General features: G+C 42.2%; 1 protein-coding gene across 3 annotated transcripts in view; it reads right to left on the reverse strand.

Moving 5' to 3' along the window:
- REEP3 (receptor accessory protein 3) overlaps nt 1-20,405 on the reverse strand; it is a 38,918-nt gene extending 18,513 nt beyond the window's left edge. The window contains exons 1-2 of one of the 3 annotated variants that reach the window (XM_035329926.1): nt 20,302-20,405; nt 2,549-2,621 (exon numbers count right to left, since the gene is read on the reverse strand). In XM_035329926.1, coding sequence (XP_035185817.1) covers nt 2,549-2,621; nt 20,302-20,333 — 105 coding nt within the window. In that variant the 5' untranslated portion in view covers nt 20,334-20,405. Of the gene's footprint in view, nt 1-2,548; nt 2,622-10,596; nt 10,616-12,123; nt 12,143-20,301 lie in introns of those variants that run through there. The other 2 variants (XM_035329927.1, XM_035329928.1) reach the window with 2 other exon arrangements.
- Between the last annotated feature and the right edge of the window lie 6 nt (nt 20,406-20,411).

Genomic DNA, 20,411 nt, shown 5'->3' on the forward strand with positions numbered 1-20,411 from the left:
GGAGTCCTGCTGACATCTGGGCACAGACTCTCAAAAACACAGGGCAAATCATATTCTAGTACAACTAATGCATTAGGTAACAAAAATATCCCTGACAAGTGAACTCAAGTGACTTACAGTGGTTTTCATACCAGAAAAATTAGGGGGGAAAAAAAAAACAGGTCACTGTAAATATTTTGACACTGCCCTGAAGAGCATCAGCTGCTCTTAAAGACAAAGTTAAAGAAGCTTTCATCAGGATTTGCTTTTTATGTTAAAAGGGTGATTACAGATATGTTTTGCTGGTTGTTTTTTCTATCAAGTGTAAGCTCATCTTTGTTGGCTTTGGCTGAAGCACAGTCTTTCAAGTCAGGATTTTGAAGCCAAGAATTGAGAAGACTGGATGGTAGACTTCTAAGCTATGTTTCAGATCCTTATTACAGGCACTTCGGTGTAATACTGTGAAAAGATTCCTCAAAGATTTCAGTTGACTCCATTAAACCAGGGTAATTAAAAGAACAAAAAAATCTCCTCAAAGGAGCAAATCCTAATTTCTAGAACTAAAAGTACACACGTCTTTCAAATTATCAAAAATGGAAGCAATAAAAGCTCAATTTTTAAGAAATTTCTGTGAACATTTTGTTGCATCACGACAGCAAATATATATATACACATCACATCAAGATTCCTTTTTTTGTTCTTGTTCTTAACTGGTGGAAGCAGTGGCTAAGTCCCAAATTTCACCCTGTTATAAAGCTCTTGCAATTCTGCAAACAAAAACAGATGGTCCTGAGCCACACACAGCCCTGGAAAGGAAGTTGGGCTTGGGCCAGAACATAACTGGCAGCGGAGCTGTGCCATTTGGAAGGCTGCAGTAACCTATACCCTCTTCAAAGAGAATGATCCAGCTGGGAAGATGAGACATTGATCATTCTAAGATCTATCAGGACACTTAACCTAACCAGCAATGCTGTGGTAATTCACTGAGCAATCCTTGTCACTCCCTGCCTATGAAAAAGTCAGCGTTACACTAAAAAATAAAGAGAGCTTAGAAACAATATGATGCTTTTCATTCATCTAAGCCCCATGAACATTTTGTATGCAACTGCAGATGCAGGCACTGGTCAAAGACCACAGGTCACTGGAAAGTATTGTTTTCAAATATGATGGAAATACAGTTGGAAAAATACAGTTCCAGGTCCTACTAGCAGTCTTGTCAAAACAACAGACATCTCAAAAAAAAAAAAAACGCTAAGTTACAGCTAACTGTTCTGACTATTTGAATCCAAAACTCACCATTCTAGGGACATTTAGTTTTTTGAAAATGTATTGTTAGAGTCAACAGAAACCTGAAAGTGATTGCTTGTATTAGAGTTCAAAACTGGCATCCTCTACTAACCCTGTAAATCCCTTTTGAAGGATCAGGAAGGAAAACAGGATTTTAAGCTCTTTGCATTTATACACTTTCCCGGCAGGGTAAAGCAAACAATGACACAGAGGAAATTCTCTCGTTATTTTCAATCATTTTTCCTCTCAGAAGCTTACCTGTGGCAGACAGTAGCCCTTTGTGCACAAATAAAGTCTAAACAGCTTGCACACAAAAAAGCACATGGATGTATGAACACGATGCTCACTTCAGAGCCTTGATGGAGTGGCCTGGCTAAATGCACGAAATACAAGAGGAGGAACAACATCTACTGCATTCTGCTACTGCAACAAGTACAGAGCAGCAACATTACGTACGCAGACAGCGGCATTAGGTCACCGCTATAACTGCCAAATTAATATAACTGATGGCACTGACTCCCTGTCCTAAGTCAAGGAGCAGAGTTAAAATGGAGGGAAAAATAAAAAAGGTTCAGGTGAGAATCAGGTTAGTAGCTGCATCAAATTAGGCAGTAACAAAGTCACCAACACTTGCAACTGCATGCCATTCTTGTGTTAATCATCATTGTTCACATCCAAAAGTACCCAATTTAACAAATTAATTCTGACCTGCAAAAGTATCTTTCCCATCTCATTTTTCTGGTTGTTCTGCTTCTTTCCTCCACATCATCTTATCTACATCTTTGAAGAACGATGGATTAACCAGAGCTACCCTCCTCTCAGATGGATTTTGAACCTCTTGTTGACTTCTATGCAATGACAGTTAAAATGCTGCCACTGTTCACATCATCAATGAGAATCAAATCTGTAATTGCTTATGCCAAAGGTGTTGGCAGAATTAGGAAGCTTCCCCCTTCACTGCCCAAAATTGCATTATTTGGGTAATTCCACTGAAATACAGCTAACACTAAGGTTTATGTTTTAAAAACTTCCTCTAAAATATATAGCATAGCATGTTGGATGCCTTTCCATACGAGTAGTCTGACAAGCCATTAACCATTATCATAGGGAATTAGAACCATCTTCTTTGGTGTTCCAAACAGAAATCACAGGACTACCATCACACTCGCACAGGTTTTATATCTGATTCTGAGACAGCCAAATTCACCTTTCATATATTCTATTACACTGCATAATGAAAATGTCACTGCTATATTAAGCAATTAAAAGCAATGTGACTTACATATTCCTTCACATTTTTTGTCTTCACAGCTTTGTACGAATAATATGCAGGATACAGCATCCCAAACACCAGCCTATTGGAAAATAAAAAGAGTTTTCAGAATTTGTTATACTATATGTAGCAAAGTAGTGACAATGTTAGTGTAAACTAACCAACTTAAAAAAACTCTCATACTTTGAAATAAAAATCAGTGTTATAGGTTGCTTGGAAGAAGTTTAGCAATATACAGGAATAAAAGCAATACCAACGGAAGAGATTGTATGCCCCCATAGACAGCAATTTCCTAGGACTGCCTCCAGCAAGTAATGGAAAACTAGTAGCTCTTCTGGTTTAGCTGCAAGCAAAACCAGTCCTGTCCATACCAAAAGATTGCTTCCATCTTAGCAGTGCAACCACACCTGAAAATCCTCTAACCACTATCATAGGGAATTAGAACCATCTTTCATCAGATGACAGAAGATTCTGCAAAAACAATCATAACACAACACGAAGAGTTAAGCACGTTCAGCTCCTTTTGCTAAAACACTGCAAAACCAACACACAGAAATGGAGGCACGTGGGAATTAATCCAACTTTGCCCAGACAACCAATTTCTGCTATAATTCATCAAACATAAGGTGCAGGGAGCAGGGTGAGAGGGTGCCAACCAATCCATAGCGAGAGCAGGATCAGAAAAAATATCTGCTCTAACAAACGTTTGTTACAATACAGCATTTTCTAGGAAAAACTATCTTGGTCACAGACTGGTGGCACTGTTCTTCATGATAAATGCAACAGCTGTGGTTGCTGCCTCCTTGCAGGAGGTCTAGACTTTTATTTCACCAGTCTGTTACACTTTGTAAAGTCAGGCAACTGCCTGCCCTTAGTTCCAACTGGCCTAAGGCAGCAGTCACAGAGAAGTCTGGCTACATCTCTGCACCAGCACGGTTATGTCAGAGAAATTCACACATCTCAGGACACCCAGAGATCTTCCCCAAAAGTTCAGAACTCTCTTAAGTAATTAACTGCTCAGAGCTAAGCGAAGGAAGACGCATCACACAGTATTCTAAAGACGACTCCACCTGGGGAAAATGCAGCACAAAAGATTTGAACTCATATCGTCAAAGCTTACCAAAGTAAATAATCAACTAAAATTTAAGGTTTCATGGTTGCGGCAGGTAGCTTTAAATCAGCGGTTCTACCTGTGGAACCACTGCAGAACACTGCTTAAAAAAAAAAAAAAAAAACTTTATTTTGTGTTTTAGCCCTAAAGAAACTCTAAAAAAATTGTAGCCCCATTTAAGTATTTTTAGAAAATTCTAAAGAGAAACTCTCTGTAGAAGAGCCTGCATCTTCTACAAGGTGTTAACTATAAATACTGCCATGTAGTATACAAGACATCAGAGTACATTTGAGAGCTGCAGTCTGATATACCCCATCTTCCAACCTCCTCTCTGATGCATAGGCAGAAGTCTTCTGCTTGGTAGGAACTCTGTTTATAATACTAAAATAATCTCCAACAGTTAAAATACAGTACTTTAAATTTTTTTTTTTTTTAAAAAAGTGTAGAATTATTAACAGCAAAGGTGAGATACTTTCTTCAACATCGGATATACCAGGATAAGAAACACATTCCTATTAACTTACAGGAAATCTATTGCTGTGCTGGGGGGGGGGGGGGGGGCGGTTAGCAGAGCTTCTAATGCTAAGCTTCAAGTGCCACAAGTGAAAGAGGGAGGAGAAAGTTATAAAGGAATATTTGCAGGTCTCTTTCTGTTTGAAAGGACCTTGCGAAGTCATCTGGTCCAATTTCCTGCTTAAACCAAGGCTGACATCAGATTTGGACCAGGCTACTTAGGACTTCACCTGGTTAGCGGTGGAAACTTCTAAAGAAAGGTTTCACAGCCTCCCTAGACAACCTGTTTCAACACTTAATGGGCCTTTTAGTGCAAACTGTTTGCATAACATCTATTTAGAGCCCCCCTGTTCAAGTTTATGACCATGGCCATTTTCCTGTGCAGTAGGAAGGGACGGTGTCCGGCAGATCACTTAAGGCAACATTAATACCAAAGGGCTAAACCAGAGCAGCATGGCGGTAGTTTGCCTTCTGGACCTGGACGCTCAGAATTTCACAGTTAGTGCTAAATGGAGTTAGCAGAAGATGGGTCCTGAAGCTCTTTAACAAGAACAGGCTAAGCTGCTATTCCACTGCAGGTGAGCTTACCTACACATTTCAGGTGTTGAAATACCTCTTGGAAGAAGCCCAGACTATTTGAAATCCAGTTCAGCACAACCTGTTAAAGTCTACCTAAATACAACTCTACTATAATCCAAACACCTTTCATCCTATGGCCAAGAAAAGCAACCGTCAAAAAACCCTGAACGGTTTTATTTCTGCTGACTAGAGGTTTTTGACTGGTGATGTCAAGGTCTCCACTTCACCCAAACAATGTGAGTCCTGGAAACAGAAGTAGCATTATTAGATCCAACAACCTTAATTTGGATGAACTTCTGTAGACAAGAGCTCTTCCTCTCTTCTTTGTCCCTGGGTAATACCCTGTTCAGTAACCCATCAGCTCTAATGCCCGTCACCTTCCCTTCTTCTGGCTCAAACTATAACCTTTAAGTATCAGAGATAAGGAAAGCTTTATTAAATAATACAACAGAGAGTTTATAAGCATGGAAATGCCTTTGAACAGAAAAGACAGAAGAGGTTCCTGAATGTCATCCTAACTGCCAGATGCCATAATGATATGCCAGCACTTACTGGTCATCTAAGTACATCTCCCAGATTCTCAAAACCAGTCCAAAGTTATTTATATAGCTACTAGAAGACTGAACATGTAGATTTCGTCCTATGAAGCATATGAAAGAAACAGTTTGAACCTTTTTCTTAACAGATTTTGGTCTCTAGTTTTAACTTCACCCTACTGTCAGGTAATAATGCTTTTTAAATAAAAGCCTAATTTTATTTTTAAATTTAAGCAGTAATTTTCCCCATTTGATATCCTATAAAATCTGCTAGAAGCCCATATTAGGACAAAGTGGATTTTTTTTTTTGAACACTGGTTTGGAAACGACCAATCTTCAAGAAGAAAGTTTATTACAGTAGCAGTAAGCTACTGCAAGCTAAGCTAAAGGCAACCTCACGTTAACAGAGAATTGTAACTAGCACAAGACAAATACGATAGAGATAGCTAGTTTTTCCCAGCTAGCAAACCTTGGTCTTACTCAAACCTGGTCAAATCAGAAAAATACCAATTGCTTCCTACTCTACATGTAAGTGACTTGTTCATGCCTGGGAACATTACAGACATCACAATGAGAATTTCAAATGGAGCAATGTTTATTATTTGGGAAGTGTAATTATTTCCATTATAAAAAGGGGGAAACAAATTAAAAACAGTAAGGCATCATCTAAAATAACATTAAACTTCCAGTAGTCAACATCACATTGATTCATGGCTCCTATAAGATCCTGGGAGCTAGTAAATCAAGGTGGAAAAGGCAGCAAGGTTATCAGCTTTTAGTATTCACTCAAAAAAAAATCTTCTGGAATTCATTTTTAAAACCGAAGAACTACGTAACACAATACGCTGTCACTTACTGGTGTTCAATGCTGCCGTAAAATGGAAGCGTTAGAACTTGTCCATTGATGGAGGAAAACCAGAGTTTTCATCTCTTTCCTCCTCTCCCCAGAAAATGGGTGGATAAGACCAAGAATGAAAGACATTAGCACACTTAGCTGGTAATAACAGGAACCAGTACGGTGAAGGTTTTAACTCTTCCCTAGAGCCGACATTGAGCATGGCATGACTCCTCTGTCAACTCTGGCATCATTACCTTCTTCACACGAAGTCACCCAGTCTCAGTTAAAGCTACCAGGCACTTTAACAGAAAAAAAAAAAAAAAAAAAAAAAAAAAAACAACCAAACAAAAAAATCTCTCATCTCCAGGAAGCATGGCTGAAGGTCAGCAAATTCAGATATACCCTCAATCGATAAATCACAGATCAGTACAGAGGCAAGAGTAGGAGAGCTCACTGCAGCTGACTGGAGGCAGAGGCAGAAACAGCAGCCGCAAGGAGCCCAGGCACAATCGGCATCAGCGACAAAGCTACAACAGCAGGGCATTTTCTAATATTTCTCCTGTTTGCACTGATACCCCTAAAAATCTCAGTGTTGTTAGCAGCACCTCCTGCTACACACTATAAATGCACTCTTCCTCTGCTGTTTTTACAGTAACTTCACGACACACTTTAAGGACATGCCCAACTATCAAAATAGTTGGCTTTTCAAATTTAAAAGCTTAAGTGCTATTTTTAAAATGCACTTTGTATTTCACAGTGTATATTAGCATGCCGCACTAATACAGCGGATAAGAACAAAGCCAGCTTCCACAGATGGAAACAGATCTCAGCTGAGCGTGATGTCATTTGCTGTATTTCACCAGCAGATATATGGATAATCCTGCTTACCAATGTAATTTCCCTGCCAGTTGTACGCCTAGCTATTTCAGCTCTCCAGCTGTACTCAGCAGCTAGGGGAGTATTCCTTTTTTGGTACAGCCACCTCCTTTACAGGCATTTTGCTCATTTAAAGAGACTCGTTTCTCAAATATACCAGGAGATGAAAATCAAACCAGGCAAAACCAATAACAAACCCTTGAAACCTGAGAATGATGCATTTGCATATCCATACAGTTGTGTAAGACAGTAGGTTATGTGCATTTTAATGCTTTAAATAGCTTTTAAGTGTGCAACTATTTAAAACACTCATTTCTGAAGTGAAGCAGCTGAGTTTGCGTCTGACTGATAACTGGAAAACAAAACAGTCACCTCTACGCACACTGCTTTAGCACAGAACTTATTTAGCCTGGCTTGTAAACATCACTAAAGCTAACATCTAAAATATAGATAGAAATAAAGTGAAAGCCTCTAAGTCTCTCAGAAGGACTACTTGCCTCAAGACTCCCAAAACGCTAAGCCATTAAGCCAACAGTCCATTTATGACTTCAGTCAGTTCACATTGCCAAAGAATTACCAGAAGCAAGGAAGTGTCTGGAACTTGATTCTTTTATTTATTTTTCTGAAATTCAGGAAGACAAGGGCCCCAACTATGCACTACTATTACAAGCTATTCAGGACACTCATTCAGTACAAGATTCTTTGGGGACAGCACCATTTGCTAAGCTCCCTAACAAGTCTGATAACAGATGACACTGATTTGTCCACCCACTGACAGATTGACGATCTTGGCACAGACTGATACAGAGCCAGACATTTGTTAATGTGTGCATCTACAGTAGAAATATGTACCTACATCCTGAAGGATCACTTGACAGCACTTGGCAGGCTGGAGAATGGAAGAAAAAAAAGAAAAAGAAATCCACCGTCTCCATAAAACCATGGAAGTGAATATAAATTCTTGATACACTTACTTTGCTGGCCCTGTCCATCTTCCCTTCCCAATACCAGTCTTTACCTGCAATTCATGACAGGAGCACCTTCCATCCCCTCCACAACCAACCTTTCCCAAGAGATGGTAATGCACCACACCAATACCAGGAGTAATGTAGGCGACTCCCAGCTGTATGTGATATCAAAGCCGTACCTGCACTGCACAACTGCATCGATGCAGAAACTAGGCTCATGTCGTTAGTATTCCTTTGCTTCTGCTACAAATACTACTCCATGTCATGTTTACAGAGTTTAATTTAAGCAAGACTCCTTCTGAAAGCAAAATTTCTTACTGGAAAGTAAATAATAGAATGAAACAGTCTGAAGAGCAATGCTGGATTGGCTGGCTGTTCTTGATCTTAAAAAGGAAGATATGGTCATATTTCTTAAAGTGTCTACAGAGGTTTCAGTCAGCACACCCTGGAAAAGCAGTAACTCATTTGCTCAAACTACATGCTGCTACTCATAGAAGAAGAGCAGTTAAGACTTGTCTCATTTTTTCTTCTTTTTTGAGGGTGGTGAAATTTAAGTCTAATTAGTTATGAAAGAAGTTAAAGCTGTTAAACATTTGTGTGGTACGCATACTCAAAATAAGGCATAATGAGTATTTGTAAGAATCGTAGTCAGAGAAGGAAAAAAAAAAAAACTACAATTCAAAGGAAAAAGCAAGCCCCTCCGTCATGCCTCCCCGGCACCCCCCGAGGATTACGACTGGGTAGGCAGCAAGTTCTGGACGAAGCCAGCTCTTGCCTCGGTTTTCACGTGTTCACACAAACAAAAGCTCAGCCTGACATTTTTGTCCTGAATGCTTTTGAAAGGCACTATGCTAAACAAAGACTCATCTCCAACACTGGACAGAACTGAGTTGCATTTTGCTACTGGACAATGTTCAGATACATGACGTTAGCCATAACATGCTACCTTAAAAGAGTACGTACCCAAGTAATTGCACATAACAACTTGGGGTCAAAATGCTAGTCTGTTACAGGGAGGGGGAACATGATGATAAGCTCCTTAACTTCACACTGAGTTGCATCCTATTTTTCCTTCCCTCCCTCCCCCCCCCCCCCCCGCCCTTACGCGAGGGCAGAGATATATGGAGGGGTGAGGGGGGCGGGCATAGGAATCACATAAATCTGTTGAAAGAATGTGTCTCTTCACAGTAGCAAACCTTAAACTCCTCAACTCCTGTGGGAGACTGCAGTTAACGAAAGGCAGGAATGCAATCAGAAACACATCTGTTAAAACCTCCGTGGCACTCTTAGAGAGAGAATATCCCAACAAGCCATAGGAAAAATAGTCTCAAGAGTTAAAGAATATACCCAGAAGCACTGACAGGTCTGAATAAAGCACATTCTTGAGCTGAGCAAGCTGGCTTTTGAGCAAGCTGGCTTTTAACCTTTCAGCGTAGAAAGCTGGAATCCTCCTAAACAACTGCCAGCTTCTTCCAAAGCACAGCATAACCCAAACTAGCGCAATTACTCAAGTGGGCAGAAGTCACCTAGAAGTTTTAAGGAGGAAAAGTGACTTCCCTACCAATCCCACTAGAAAGTCAGAGATCCCTGTATCAGGAGCGTTCGTGAAGTGCTAAGTATAATAACCACAAGCAGTCTGATAGGAGACTATTAAAGCCTTTCTCCCAGTACACTAAAGAGAGCCTGGAGCTCTGTATCCTATGCACTCATGCGTATGGAATGCTCTTGTATTGCCTTACACCAAAATAAGCAACCTGTTGCCAGATACTCTTCAAGTTCTTTCAACATGGAAAACAGCCCTGCCTGAACCACAGAAGTCTAAAAACAGCACAAAAACATAACAAAAACCCCTTCTATAAAAGAAGTTCAGTGCTGGGACCTGTACAGAACTACTGACGCACTCTCACACCAGAAAGGGCTGACTGCCTATTTGCATAGGCTCGCCACGTTTCTCCCAGAGAAACCAAGGCCTAGATGCCAAGAGGACACTGTTATCTTTAATTAACCCATTTGCTCTGCAGAGAAATTTCTTCGAGCCCAGAATGAGGACTTGCCCTTTCCTGCCACTATCACCTATAATTCACTTATAAATGCATTCTGTTAAGAATTCCCATATGCTCAAAGAGTTGAAAGCACTGGAAACTTTCACAATATTTCTGAGGTTGCCTGTTATTCATCCCACTTGCAGCTAGAAAATCGTAGATAATACAATAAAGATCAAAGAGAAGTTGTAACACTTAACTCGATACCTGTACCCACATTAGATGTGCTGCCTCCTTCAGAGCGAAGCACCTAGGAATTCCCAGCTCCGAGCCTACACGTGGCTTGCAGCCTACTAGGCCAGTTCAGCCAGCCAGCAACACACCCCAGATACGAGTTCCCTGAGTCCCACTCTGCCAGCAACAAACCTACTGCACGCACGTTGCATCAGCTCTCTCTTAAGGGCCTTTGGCAGTAAGGACAGCGTACAGCTAAAAACCACTCCGAGAGCAAAATCCAGGCTACCCCTCTTTGTCCAAGTCTGCCTGGACGCTGCCTTCCACAGGGACATGCTGCATCACTGCTCTGACAGCACAGCTCTCCCAGTCTCTGTTCTCAGGGCATTACCTGAACATAAACCCTGCAAAACAACTCACCTCTTGCTCCAGGGATCAGCCTGGAGATAACATCACCACGTCATGGAACAACACCTCTCAAATCCTGTTCAAAAAGAGCCCCAAAGCCCAACAAACCCAGCAGCATGGAAAACTCAAAAAAGCTACTACTGGAAAGCAAACAGAAACCGTAGTAGGAATAGAAATGGTTATACAAGTCTGAGTCACTCCTCTACGTGCCTGCGTAATAATTGATCCAACATACGTGTTTGACTACTACCTAATAGCATCCCGAATACCCCCGTACTGTTTCCTGTTTACATGCTTACTAAGATCAGCCATTTATGCAGAATACTCAGCAGGTGATTTCGTAACTCCCAAGCAGCCACACAGAGGAACTGAATTTGTCTGTAACATTTCCACGTGACAGAGAGTCAGCACTGAAGGCCTTCAATACAAAGTCATCCTTATTAAGTAGCTTTAAATCTCTCACCTAGCTCTCGGCTCAAGAGCAGAATTTCATCCCTGCTGGAGATGCACTGATTTCCAAAGCTGCTCACACCTACTGAAACTTCAAATAAGCTATCTTTCTTCATATCTGCCTTAATACTCCCCAAATTCACCTCCTGCTGACTGTTTGCCACTCAAGTGTTTATGGCCTGAGAGCAGCCAGCTGTGCCTTCAGACAGGAGCATGACTGAGCACCAGGAACTAACCAACAATTATGAGAGGTCGCATCTGCTTTTCACACAGCTCTTACGACAACCTGACATGACTTTGTTCCAAGTCAGAGACGTGTTCCTGCACTAAGCTGTGCTTTTCTTTTAATAATCAACTCGGACTGTCAGCTGGATTAAAGATGTCACTTAGAGATCAGTTGATCTTTTTTTTGTTGCTGTTTTGTTTTTTTAAATCAAACTAGCTTTCAGCAGATGTTTTCTATATTTAGCACATGCGTGAAAAAGCTTATTCTATGGAGTAGGTAAGAAAACAATTGAGATAGGTATTATTTTCAAGTTCAAAGATGAAAGCTGATACCTACACAGATGTAAAACGGAACAGTCATGTAGCATAAGCTCTATTTTATAAGACTGTGCTGCAAGACACACATTATCATTACAACAATTCTACTTCACATTTAAAGTAGCCTCACTCATAAGTATATCTAAGTCCCAAAGCAAGATAATTCAGTATTTTGTTGGAGTAATTTCTTTCAGTGCTGGGAAGAAGAACATTTTGGTCATCTGGATTTTTTTTTTTTCAGCAATAACTTCGGCCTATTTACCTTAAGTTATATTATTTCAAGATTAAGCTGTGGAAATCATTGCAGTAGCCCTGTGCACAATTACACAACACAGACGTTCAAGTCTCAACTGCATGAGATGGGGAGAAATTCTTTGTATTGAAGTATTCAAGCATGTTTTCTTCTATCATCTGAAGAGCTGCATTAGGCAACGAAGTGACCTGACATCCCACGCAAACCATGGAAGTTCAATTACCTAGAACTTCTAATGCTGTTGATGTTTTAGGAAAGCCGTCAATATACTCCGAAGGTCGTTTTATTCTTACTATTTGGGTAGTCTAAAGCTTTTTTCTGCTTTGGAATGTGGTTTTAAAGCTACCCACGGTGCTGGAGTTTCACCATCCTGGCCTCTGCCTGAAGATCACCTGTGGCCTAGACACGTTTCCTCCAAGACCACAGAAAAAAATATAGTTAACAAAAAATCGATCAGCTGGAATCTTGAGAAAATGCCACTAGTTCAAATGCACGATCATGCCACAGCTTTCTGCTGTGAGAGTATCTTCCCTCGACATTTCTGAAGAACCATCAACATCAAAATGATTTGCTATAGGGAGCTAACATTTAAAATAGAAGTGGTCCCAACTAAGAATTGCTTCTGCTCGTTCCAGGATAAACCACATTTTATTTCTGAGCCATTTGTAAATGAAAGATAAACCACACTGCATGTAGCCATGCTTTTACCATACGGTTGCCTTTTTTTTTTTTTTTTAATTTAAAGCATTCAACACTGCTACAAACCCCACAACACGTGGAACACGAATCTGTATGCTTGGTTTTAAAGAAGAAAGCAAAGTTCATACCCTGAAGGACAAAATGCTCCAACTTAATCATTAGACATCTTATAACCTAAAGATGCTGTTGCAGACCAGCTTCAAAGGTCCTGCTTCTCCCAAGAAAATGCTACAAAAAATACAAAGATTTGAGCAAAGAAAATGGATGCAACCACACAACACCAGTTACTGAAGTTAGTCTGTCTCTTCTCAGACAGCTATTTTTCGCCTTGGATCATCAGAAGTTACTCATCTCTACATTTTTGCCTTAAGGACCCTGATTTCCAAACAGTTCTGTTAATCTTATCAAGACCCAGAAAGGTATTTCTGAAGCCTCTTGGAGCATTCAGAAAACCAACTTTGCCATTGTACACAGGAAAAGGCTTGTGCTATGAAATTTGTATTTGGCAGATACTGCTGAGATAACATCTGGACTTGTTGTTCCTAAGTATGTGTGTTTCCTCAATTATAACCTGTGCTTAGAGACACTCTGTGAATACTGCCAGACACCAAGTTAAGAACAGACAACGTGCAGAATCTCTAAGAAACTTCTTCACGTAGCTGTATTAGTAACTTCCCCTTAAGGTCAGAAATATCATGCTAAAAAATAAATTCACTTCCTTGGTCCTGAACCCCACTCATTTATTGATTTCTATTTAGAGACTCATGCATTAAATTGGTTTGAGGGTAGATTTTGTTCCTAAGAAGTAGTGCATACCACGCCAACCAACCAGAGGCTCATTTCTGAGAGGAGAAGTCAGTTAATGCCTGACTGGTAGCGTATCCACAGGCCAGGAATCCAGAAGATAGAGTGAATATAAGCGTACCTTTTCCATCAGTGAAGGAAAGATAATTTGCCCAATCACATAATCTTCTTTATACAAATATAAATTCCACTTTGTCTGAAGCATTTAAGGTTCATTATTATTCACGAAGTACCACCCCTGGAAGAGGTGTATGCTGAACTGTGAAACCAACACTTTAAATGGCTTCTCTGGCAACCTAATGACCACTACAGCCATCCCTAAAACTAGGTGCTTTATGTTTCCGTGGACATACTGTCTTCTAAATGAACTCTAAGCTGGTCACTGCTGAAGCATGTGAACAGGTCAGTTTCTTCTATGGCCTCTAAAACAGCCTAATCGTAAATATGCGTAATCTGAGTAACGGTAGACTTGGTTTTAGACATAAGGGAAACCATGTGTTCTAGAACTGAGTCCTAGTGTGGAAAAAAAAAAAACACTGGCAGACAAAAGTGAATAACAAGATCATAGTGCCAAAGAATTAGGTTCTCGTTAACGTTACAGCTTAAGGTAATGTTATTATCAAAACTAACCCAGACATCCCTAAGCTAGTGACCATTTTCCTTCTTCTCCTTTACATGGTTTTGATCAACGTGTTAGTAAAGGAGGTGGGGGGAAGAAATAACAAGAACCAGACAGTTGTTGGAAGGCACAAGCACAAACTGTTTTCCGATTTTCCCCTTCCAGCAGTGCAAGTTCCAACAGCTCTCTTTATTAGCAGAAGAAAGCAAAGCATTATGTCAGACTTCTCACTTCAGGAAAGTTCTCCTTTTGTGGATCCCTGCATTTTAATGCAGAGTTAAAGGGTTTTTAAAGAAGTTGCAGTGCATTAGTTTTCAACACCAAATACAAGTGCCAACTGTCTTCAGGATATGTGAGCAGTATTTCAGAGATGATTAACACAGGGAAAACATTCACCTATTTAAACCTCCTTCCACGTCAGCGCTTGCAGACTAGCCATACAGCACAACAGAAACCAAGAAACGCCCTGTTATTTTGTCAGGGATAAACTCAGCGAGGAACTATCAGCAAGGGCTCAGCACACAGCGAGCCACTCGCGGGTGTTTTAACTGCACCGTGTCTGAAAGCTCCTCATCGCACTGGCTGTCCTGTCTCATCCAAGCTAGCCATGTTTCAAGTCAGGCTGGTCAGCAAAAAAACTGCAATATATGTTTCCTACCTAAATTCTTACATACCTAATCCCATTTATGCAGTAGTAAATTGCTACAATCTATTTCGGCAAGCCTGCAGAATTTGAAAGATTCACAACAGATCATACTGTTTTCAGCTGTAATATTTTCTTCTTTTTGTTCCCTAAAAACCCGGAAGGGCTAAAAGGTACTTCCACACAACGGTGGAAGTTTTGAAATTTCAGACATCGGGGAAAAAAAAAAAAAAAAAAAAAAAAAAGGACCAATAATGGCAGAGAAAGCTCTGCACATGAAACACCGGAATAGAGGTTTTGCCAGACACATTTTAACATATATTTTTGAAGAATTTCTGATCAAGGATTAAAAGCATTAATCCAAAGCAGTTTTTATATATTTTTATATATATATATGCACATTCATATATATAAATATCAGAATTCAGCTTGGGGCCTTCCCCAGAGATGTCCTTATAAGAGCATATCAGGAGTTGGCTCTATGTACAAAATAACCAGCAAAGGCAAGCTGTTCCATCTATGCTGCAGAACTGCTTGAGATCCTAAAATATGCTCTGACAGAGCAGACATTGGTTTGCAGAACATACAAGAGCGGAGGTTGTTTGTTTTAATTAGAAACGTCCTTTTGTGCCAGACCATGCAGTTCTTGGTATTCCTTTATCTGCAATGCATAGGACACAGATGTGGATTTCAGCACGTTTTGTAACAGAGTACATGCCAAGATCATTAAGTAAGAATGTCAGACTCTGCAGCACGCCTCTAGTTGTGCTCCATCTGTTTCCAGCGAGCTGCAGTTCGCCATAGGCTGCGAGCGCTGACCACGCATGCTCCGCATCTGCAGACTGCCATAAGCACGGGCGAGAAAAGAGCAGCTCGACTGCACAGCAAACATTGACACAAGGAAAGGTGTGCCAGGCAGGCAGTGGGGACACTTATTTCCAACAGATTGCCAGACCTTGTTTGTCATTGCACTCGCCTGCAGAATAGGTATTACAAGTCAGGATTAGCGAGCGGGCGCTTTTTGCTGCACGTTCAGATGACCCAACTGTGAAGCTGAGCTACAGATAGAAGCATTCTTATGATTTCATTGCTCAATTACATAAAGGATTTTAAACTTGAACATAAACAATGTATTTAAACCCTAGACTTGGATATACTTACAGATTCCCCACTATAAAATTTAAGGCCCTTTAAAAATCCTGACACCTTGTTTGATGAGAGCAGCTGCACTGTTATTACTGGAACGAGATCCAGCACAGGAACGAATAAGCAGCAATGTGTAAGCGAAGAAGGCAGCTCCAGAGTATGTTTTAAGCAGCCTGGCAATATGCTGACGCCGAAAACAATGGTATTTTCCCCCTGCAACTTTTCATTCTCAACATGGCACTTACATGGCACCTAGCAACTACGTGACAGCAGAACAAGCCGGTTCGGTTCACTGCCACTAATCAAAGTGGATCCTCTTTCATTTCAGTCGACAAATGACCAGAATCATCCTGTGGCTGCACAACTTCTGGACCCTGCAGAGAGCAGACGGTGAGGGGAGGGCGAAGGGAGGATGGCTCCTCCCAGCAACAAGCTGGTTAGATGTTTAAGCACAGCACTAAGAGTCAAGGATAACTGACACACGATGACCAAATCGTTCAGTTCAGCGGAGAGATGGCCATTTCAGCACCTCTCTCCATCTCTGTCACTCACTATGACAGCAAATCCTTGCCCCCCACAAGTGCGGCTGCAATTTATAGGTCTTGACACTGGAAGACATTCGGCATCCAACAGCACGCAACATTTTCCAGGCTTCAGCTGGAAGCATCCAACCACAAGAAGCGCAGGCTACAAGCAGCTGAAGAAACTCTCCCAGAAGTGGCCCTTCTGCCCAGAAGGCTGGGCTGCATATAGCTCTTACTTCCACACGCCATGTGGCAGTATCGTTACCCAATTCAGCATAACAAATTATCGTTGCTTCAAGCAACATGTTTGTCAGCAGTTTCATTAGCAAATGTGAGTGAATATATTTTCGTACATGTTTTTAATAAAAAAAAAAACTTTGTATTCCAAGAGCAAGATATAATCCAGGTCTACAAAGTGTGCACAGCTACGTAAAACATCACTGCCACTCTAAAACAGATTCCCGATGACTGTGCCATCGATACAGGAGCTATGGCTTCAGCTGTGCTCTCTCAGATGTCTAGCAATTCCAGGGGCAGCTGCAAGTCTGGACATCTCAAACAAAAATGAAATACTAAAAGCAGAATAAGACAATGCCTGGGAAACTGTGACAAAATAAACAGTTCTAATCTGTCGAGTAGCAGAAACTGAAAGGCCAATACCACTACTTATCTTCAGGTCACCTTCCCTGTGCCCCAGTCTCGGCCCAGCTTCACGTAGCTATGGACTATTCCAGAACCAAGGAACGCTCGCTGAATTGTTTATTTGTACATCTCTTGCTCCTTGCAAGGCTCTAAAATGCAGGTCGGGAACACAGGCAGAGAGAAAAGCAGCTAGTAGTAGCTCTGAAAAACGCATTCTCCTGGGGCCTACTACAGCTCACCCCTTCCAGCTACCAGGACTTCAGGGTAACTGGAGTGAAAAGAAAATGAACTTAAATACAAGGGCAAAAAGTGCTGCAAAGCAACGCAGATGGGGAAACTTTAGTTTTTAAGTGAGGAGGGGAAAAAAGTTAACAGATTACAGCAGACAGTCTGCTTCAACAGATTGCAAGAACAAAATGGCCATCTACTTTGTATTTAGGATGCATCACATCTTTGCTTGGCACAAGAGAAGAGTCTGATCTCATCCATACCAGGCTGTGACTGACAAGTACTCAGTGTGTTTACTATTAAATACACTGTCTCAGCAACTGATGTGTACACAATTGCTCAGACCCTACAAACGAGAAGAATGAGCAATCAAAGCAGACTAAGTCAGACGCAGGCTGTATTAGAAGCTTACAAAACAGGCAGCCACGAATTTAAAAGTTCCCACCACTAAAGACCAAGTACTTGACAAGGTGTCCTATTTTGAGAAGCTTTCTGAGACCCTGAAACAAATTACTAACTTTTTGTTGGTTTTGGAAGTGCAGAAAAGGAAAAGGAAAAACACTTCAGTAATCATTCTTAGAACTGTTGCAATAGCCAGTGCTTTAGAATTAATAACCTGTGCTTACTCTAACAGCACCCTATAGAAGGAAAACTTTAAAATGAGAAGGTATCCTAATTATGTGCTTCAAGTCTTTGGCTTCTTGACAGAAAAGACGACATACCACTAGTGCAAGGCATTGCACATTTATATGCCCAAGTACTTAGAAAGCAAAGAGAAAAAAATTCATTAAAGCAAACTTTTGGCAATGGTAACACGAAGCAACGAATTTTAACCACTCCCTGTTCCCCATGCATGCCTCTTCAAGACAATTCACATGCAATTACAAATTCTAATTCTCTACTACTTCTATTCCCTACTTCCTTAAAGTTTTAAGGAAACTATTTTTAGTGGAGTTGATCAACCCCAAATTACAGACTCTCAACCTGAACCAGAACTGAGTTTCCTTGGCAAGTGTGCCTCACAAAAATCCTCCGTGTGAAAAGTCAGTAGAGGGCACTATGACACACCCACAAATCCACATTTTGCTGCTCTTTTGGCCCTGAAAATAGTAGGTCAGTCAGAAGAGGAGGAATTTTGCAGCAGCAGCTAGAACAACCACTGCCCCTTACTAGCACTCGTGAAGAAAACAAGTATTCCTGATGGCTACACAAACGCGGCAACAGGGCTTTTTGGACTTGCTACAGACAGCATAGGAGCTCCACGGCTCTCATACACAACAAAGTCACCAAGCTAAGATTAAAACGCTACAGTAAGTAGGAGAGAACCTCTGGTCTTAGTGGCTATGTGCTGGTTAAAAGTATTTTCATCTTTCTTAAGGGGGGTAAGGAAAAGGTAGCATATTTCTTCTCAACTGATGGCACACAAGTCAGGGAAACAAAGCCACTGGAACAGACTGGAAAGATACCAGGAAGGAAAACAGATGGAGGAAGATGGCATAATGAACGCTGAGCAAAGAGAACAAGGAGGACAGTCTCGAGACCGCCTGATTGAAGACCTCTAATGTCTCATGGTCTCTATTTAATTTCGCCTTTCCTTTCCACATGAATTTTGCTTTATTAAGCAAAGTTAAACAATAGTCTCCAGACTACATAAAGTCCTCTCCTGGCAAAGTTAAACAGACTCCCAGCTCTAGGAAGTTCTCTCTCAGATACACTGAGCACTCCCCTCTTCCTGGGCAGAGGAACACTGTCAAACTGGTTAAATCCCACAGCTACGAAACAAGGACACAAGAAGGTGGAGAGAGTTTATAAATAGTATAAAGACTCCCTTTTTAGCAAAAATAATTAGCACACACAAATGATGGAGCAACAGCAACCAGAAACCCAACTGCATAATACATTGTCCTTTATTATCTCTTGCAATAACAGGCACTCCAATGCATATATCGATCTGCAGTCCCTATGATGCTGGTTTGGCCAGAGGACTTAGTTCTCAAAATGCAAATACAATCCTTAGTGGTTTATTTCACAGAAAAAAAAAAAAAAAAAAAAAAGGCAACAAGAATCTGTTCATTGGAAGCTGAGGTGCTCAGCGCTGCTGATACCGCTTTTACAGCCAGTGCAGTTTAAGAAGTAGTTAAACCAAAGATTCGCTGGTTGGTGTTTCTGTTCCAAAGCAGAAACAGGTTCAGCAGCTACATTTGACTTCCAGAAAGCATGCCTATGCATCTCCCCTCCAGTGCTAGGTATTGCCGTGGGAAGAGCCTGCTGGCAGCGCGAGCCAACGGCAACTCTTCCTACAGCCTCTTCCAAGCCTGCCAGCCCTGGAACACCAGGTTCTCTCTATTTAGCAGGTCTCAATTACCTGACAAGTCTCACGGAGGGCAGTGGGAAGGGAGAAGGATGCAGGACTGCTACTCATCCAGGTGACGAGATGGCAGCAAGGAAGTGTACTTGCATTACGAGAAGGCTTCCTGACAGGATAAAGCTTTCATGTGAAGTGCCACCAGACAGCTTCAGGGAGATGTTTGTCACAGCAGAACGGGGAAGCCCTGTTTATTAACGCTTGGCTTGGGTCACGCACTACGTCCTTCACAGGGCACTCTGCCACCCGGGGGGCTGCCCTGTGAGCAGGTTCGCTCCGCACACCTGGCCAAGGCTCCCAGGCAGTAAATCCCAACTCCAGCGGCCCCACAAGCAGCGGGGCCAGCACAGAGCGCTGCACAGCACGGAGCACGAGGGAGGCTCACCTTCTCCCATAGAACTCTACATTTATCGCGAGCGTTGCTCACATCCAAAACAGCAACGTAACCTTCAATTCCAAGGACGGCGCGATGTATGAGGAGGAGACCAGAGGTTTCGCAGCTTACCCTTTCTCAGGAAGGTGACACCTTCACCCGCAGCTCACCCCCTGCCTGCCGAGGCCCCGCTGAGGCGGCAGCAGGCGGTACGGCCGCCCGCCTCCCCGCAGCCGCCAGCTCGCCCTCCCCAGCCCCCTCCTCACGCCCCTCGGTAGCTCCGGGCCGCGCTTCGGGGGTCAGCGGCAGCCGCTCGCACCCGCCGGGCACCGCCAGCGCCGCGACGCCTCGCCTCGGCTCGCCTCGGCTCGGCTCGGCACAGCCCGGCCCGGCCCCGACCCCCAGCCCCGTCGGCCAGCGGCACTCACACGACGGCCCGGGAGATCATCCAGGACACCATGGCGGCGGCGGCCGCGCGTCCCCTCCGCAGCCGGGCCCCAATGGCCGCGGCCCCGCCCGGCCCGGCCCGGCCCCGCCC

This window comes from Oxyura jamaicensis, chromosome 6 (assembly GCF_011077185.1).
Source record: "Oxyura jamaicensis isolate SHBP4307 breed ruddy duck chromosome 6, BPBGC_Ojam_1.0, whole genome shotgun sequence".
Classification (NCBI taxonomy): domain Eukaryota; kingdom Metazoa; phylum Chordata; class Aves; order Anseriformes; family Anatidae; genus Oxyura; species Oxyura jamaicensis.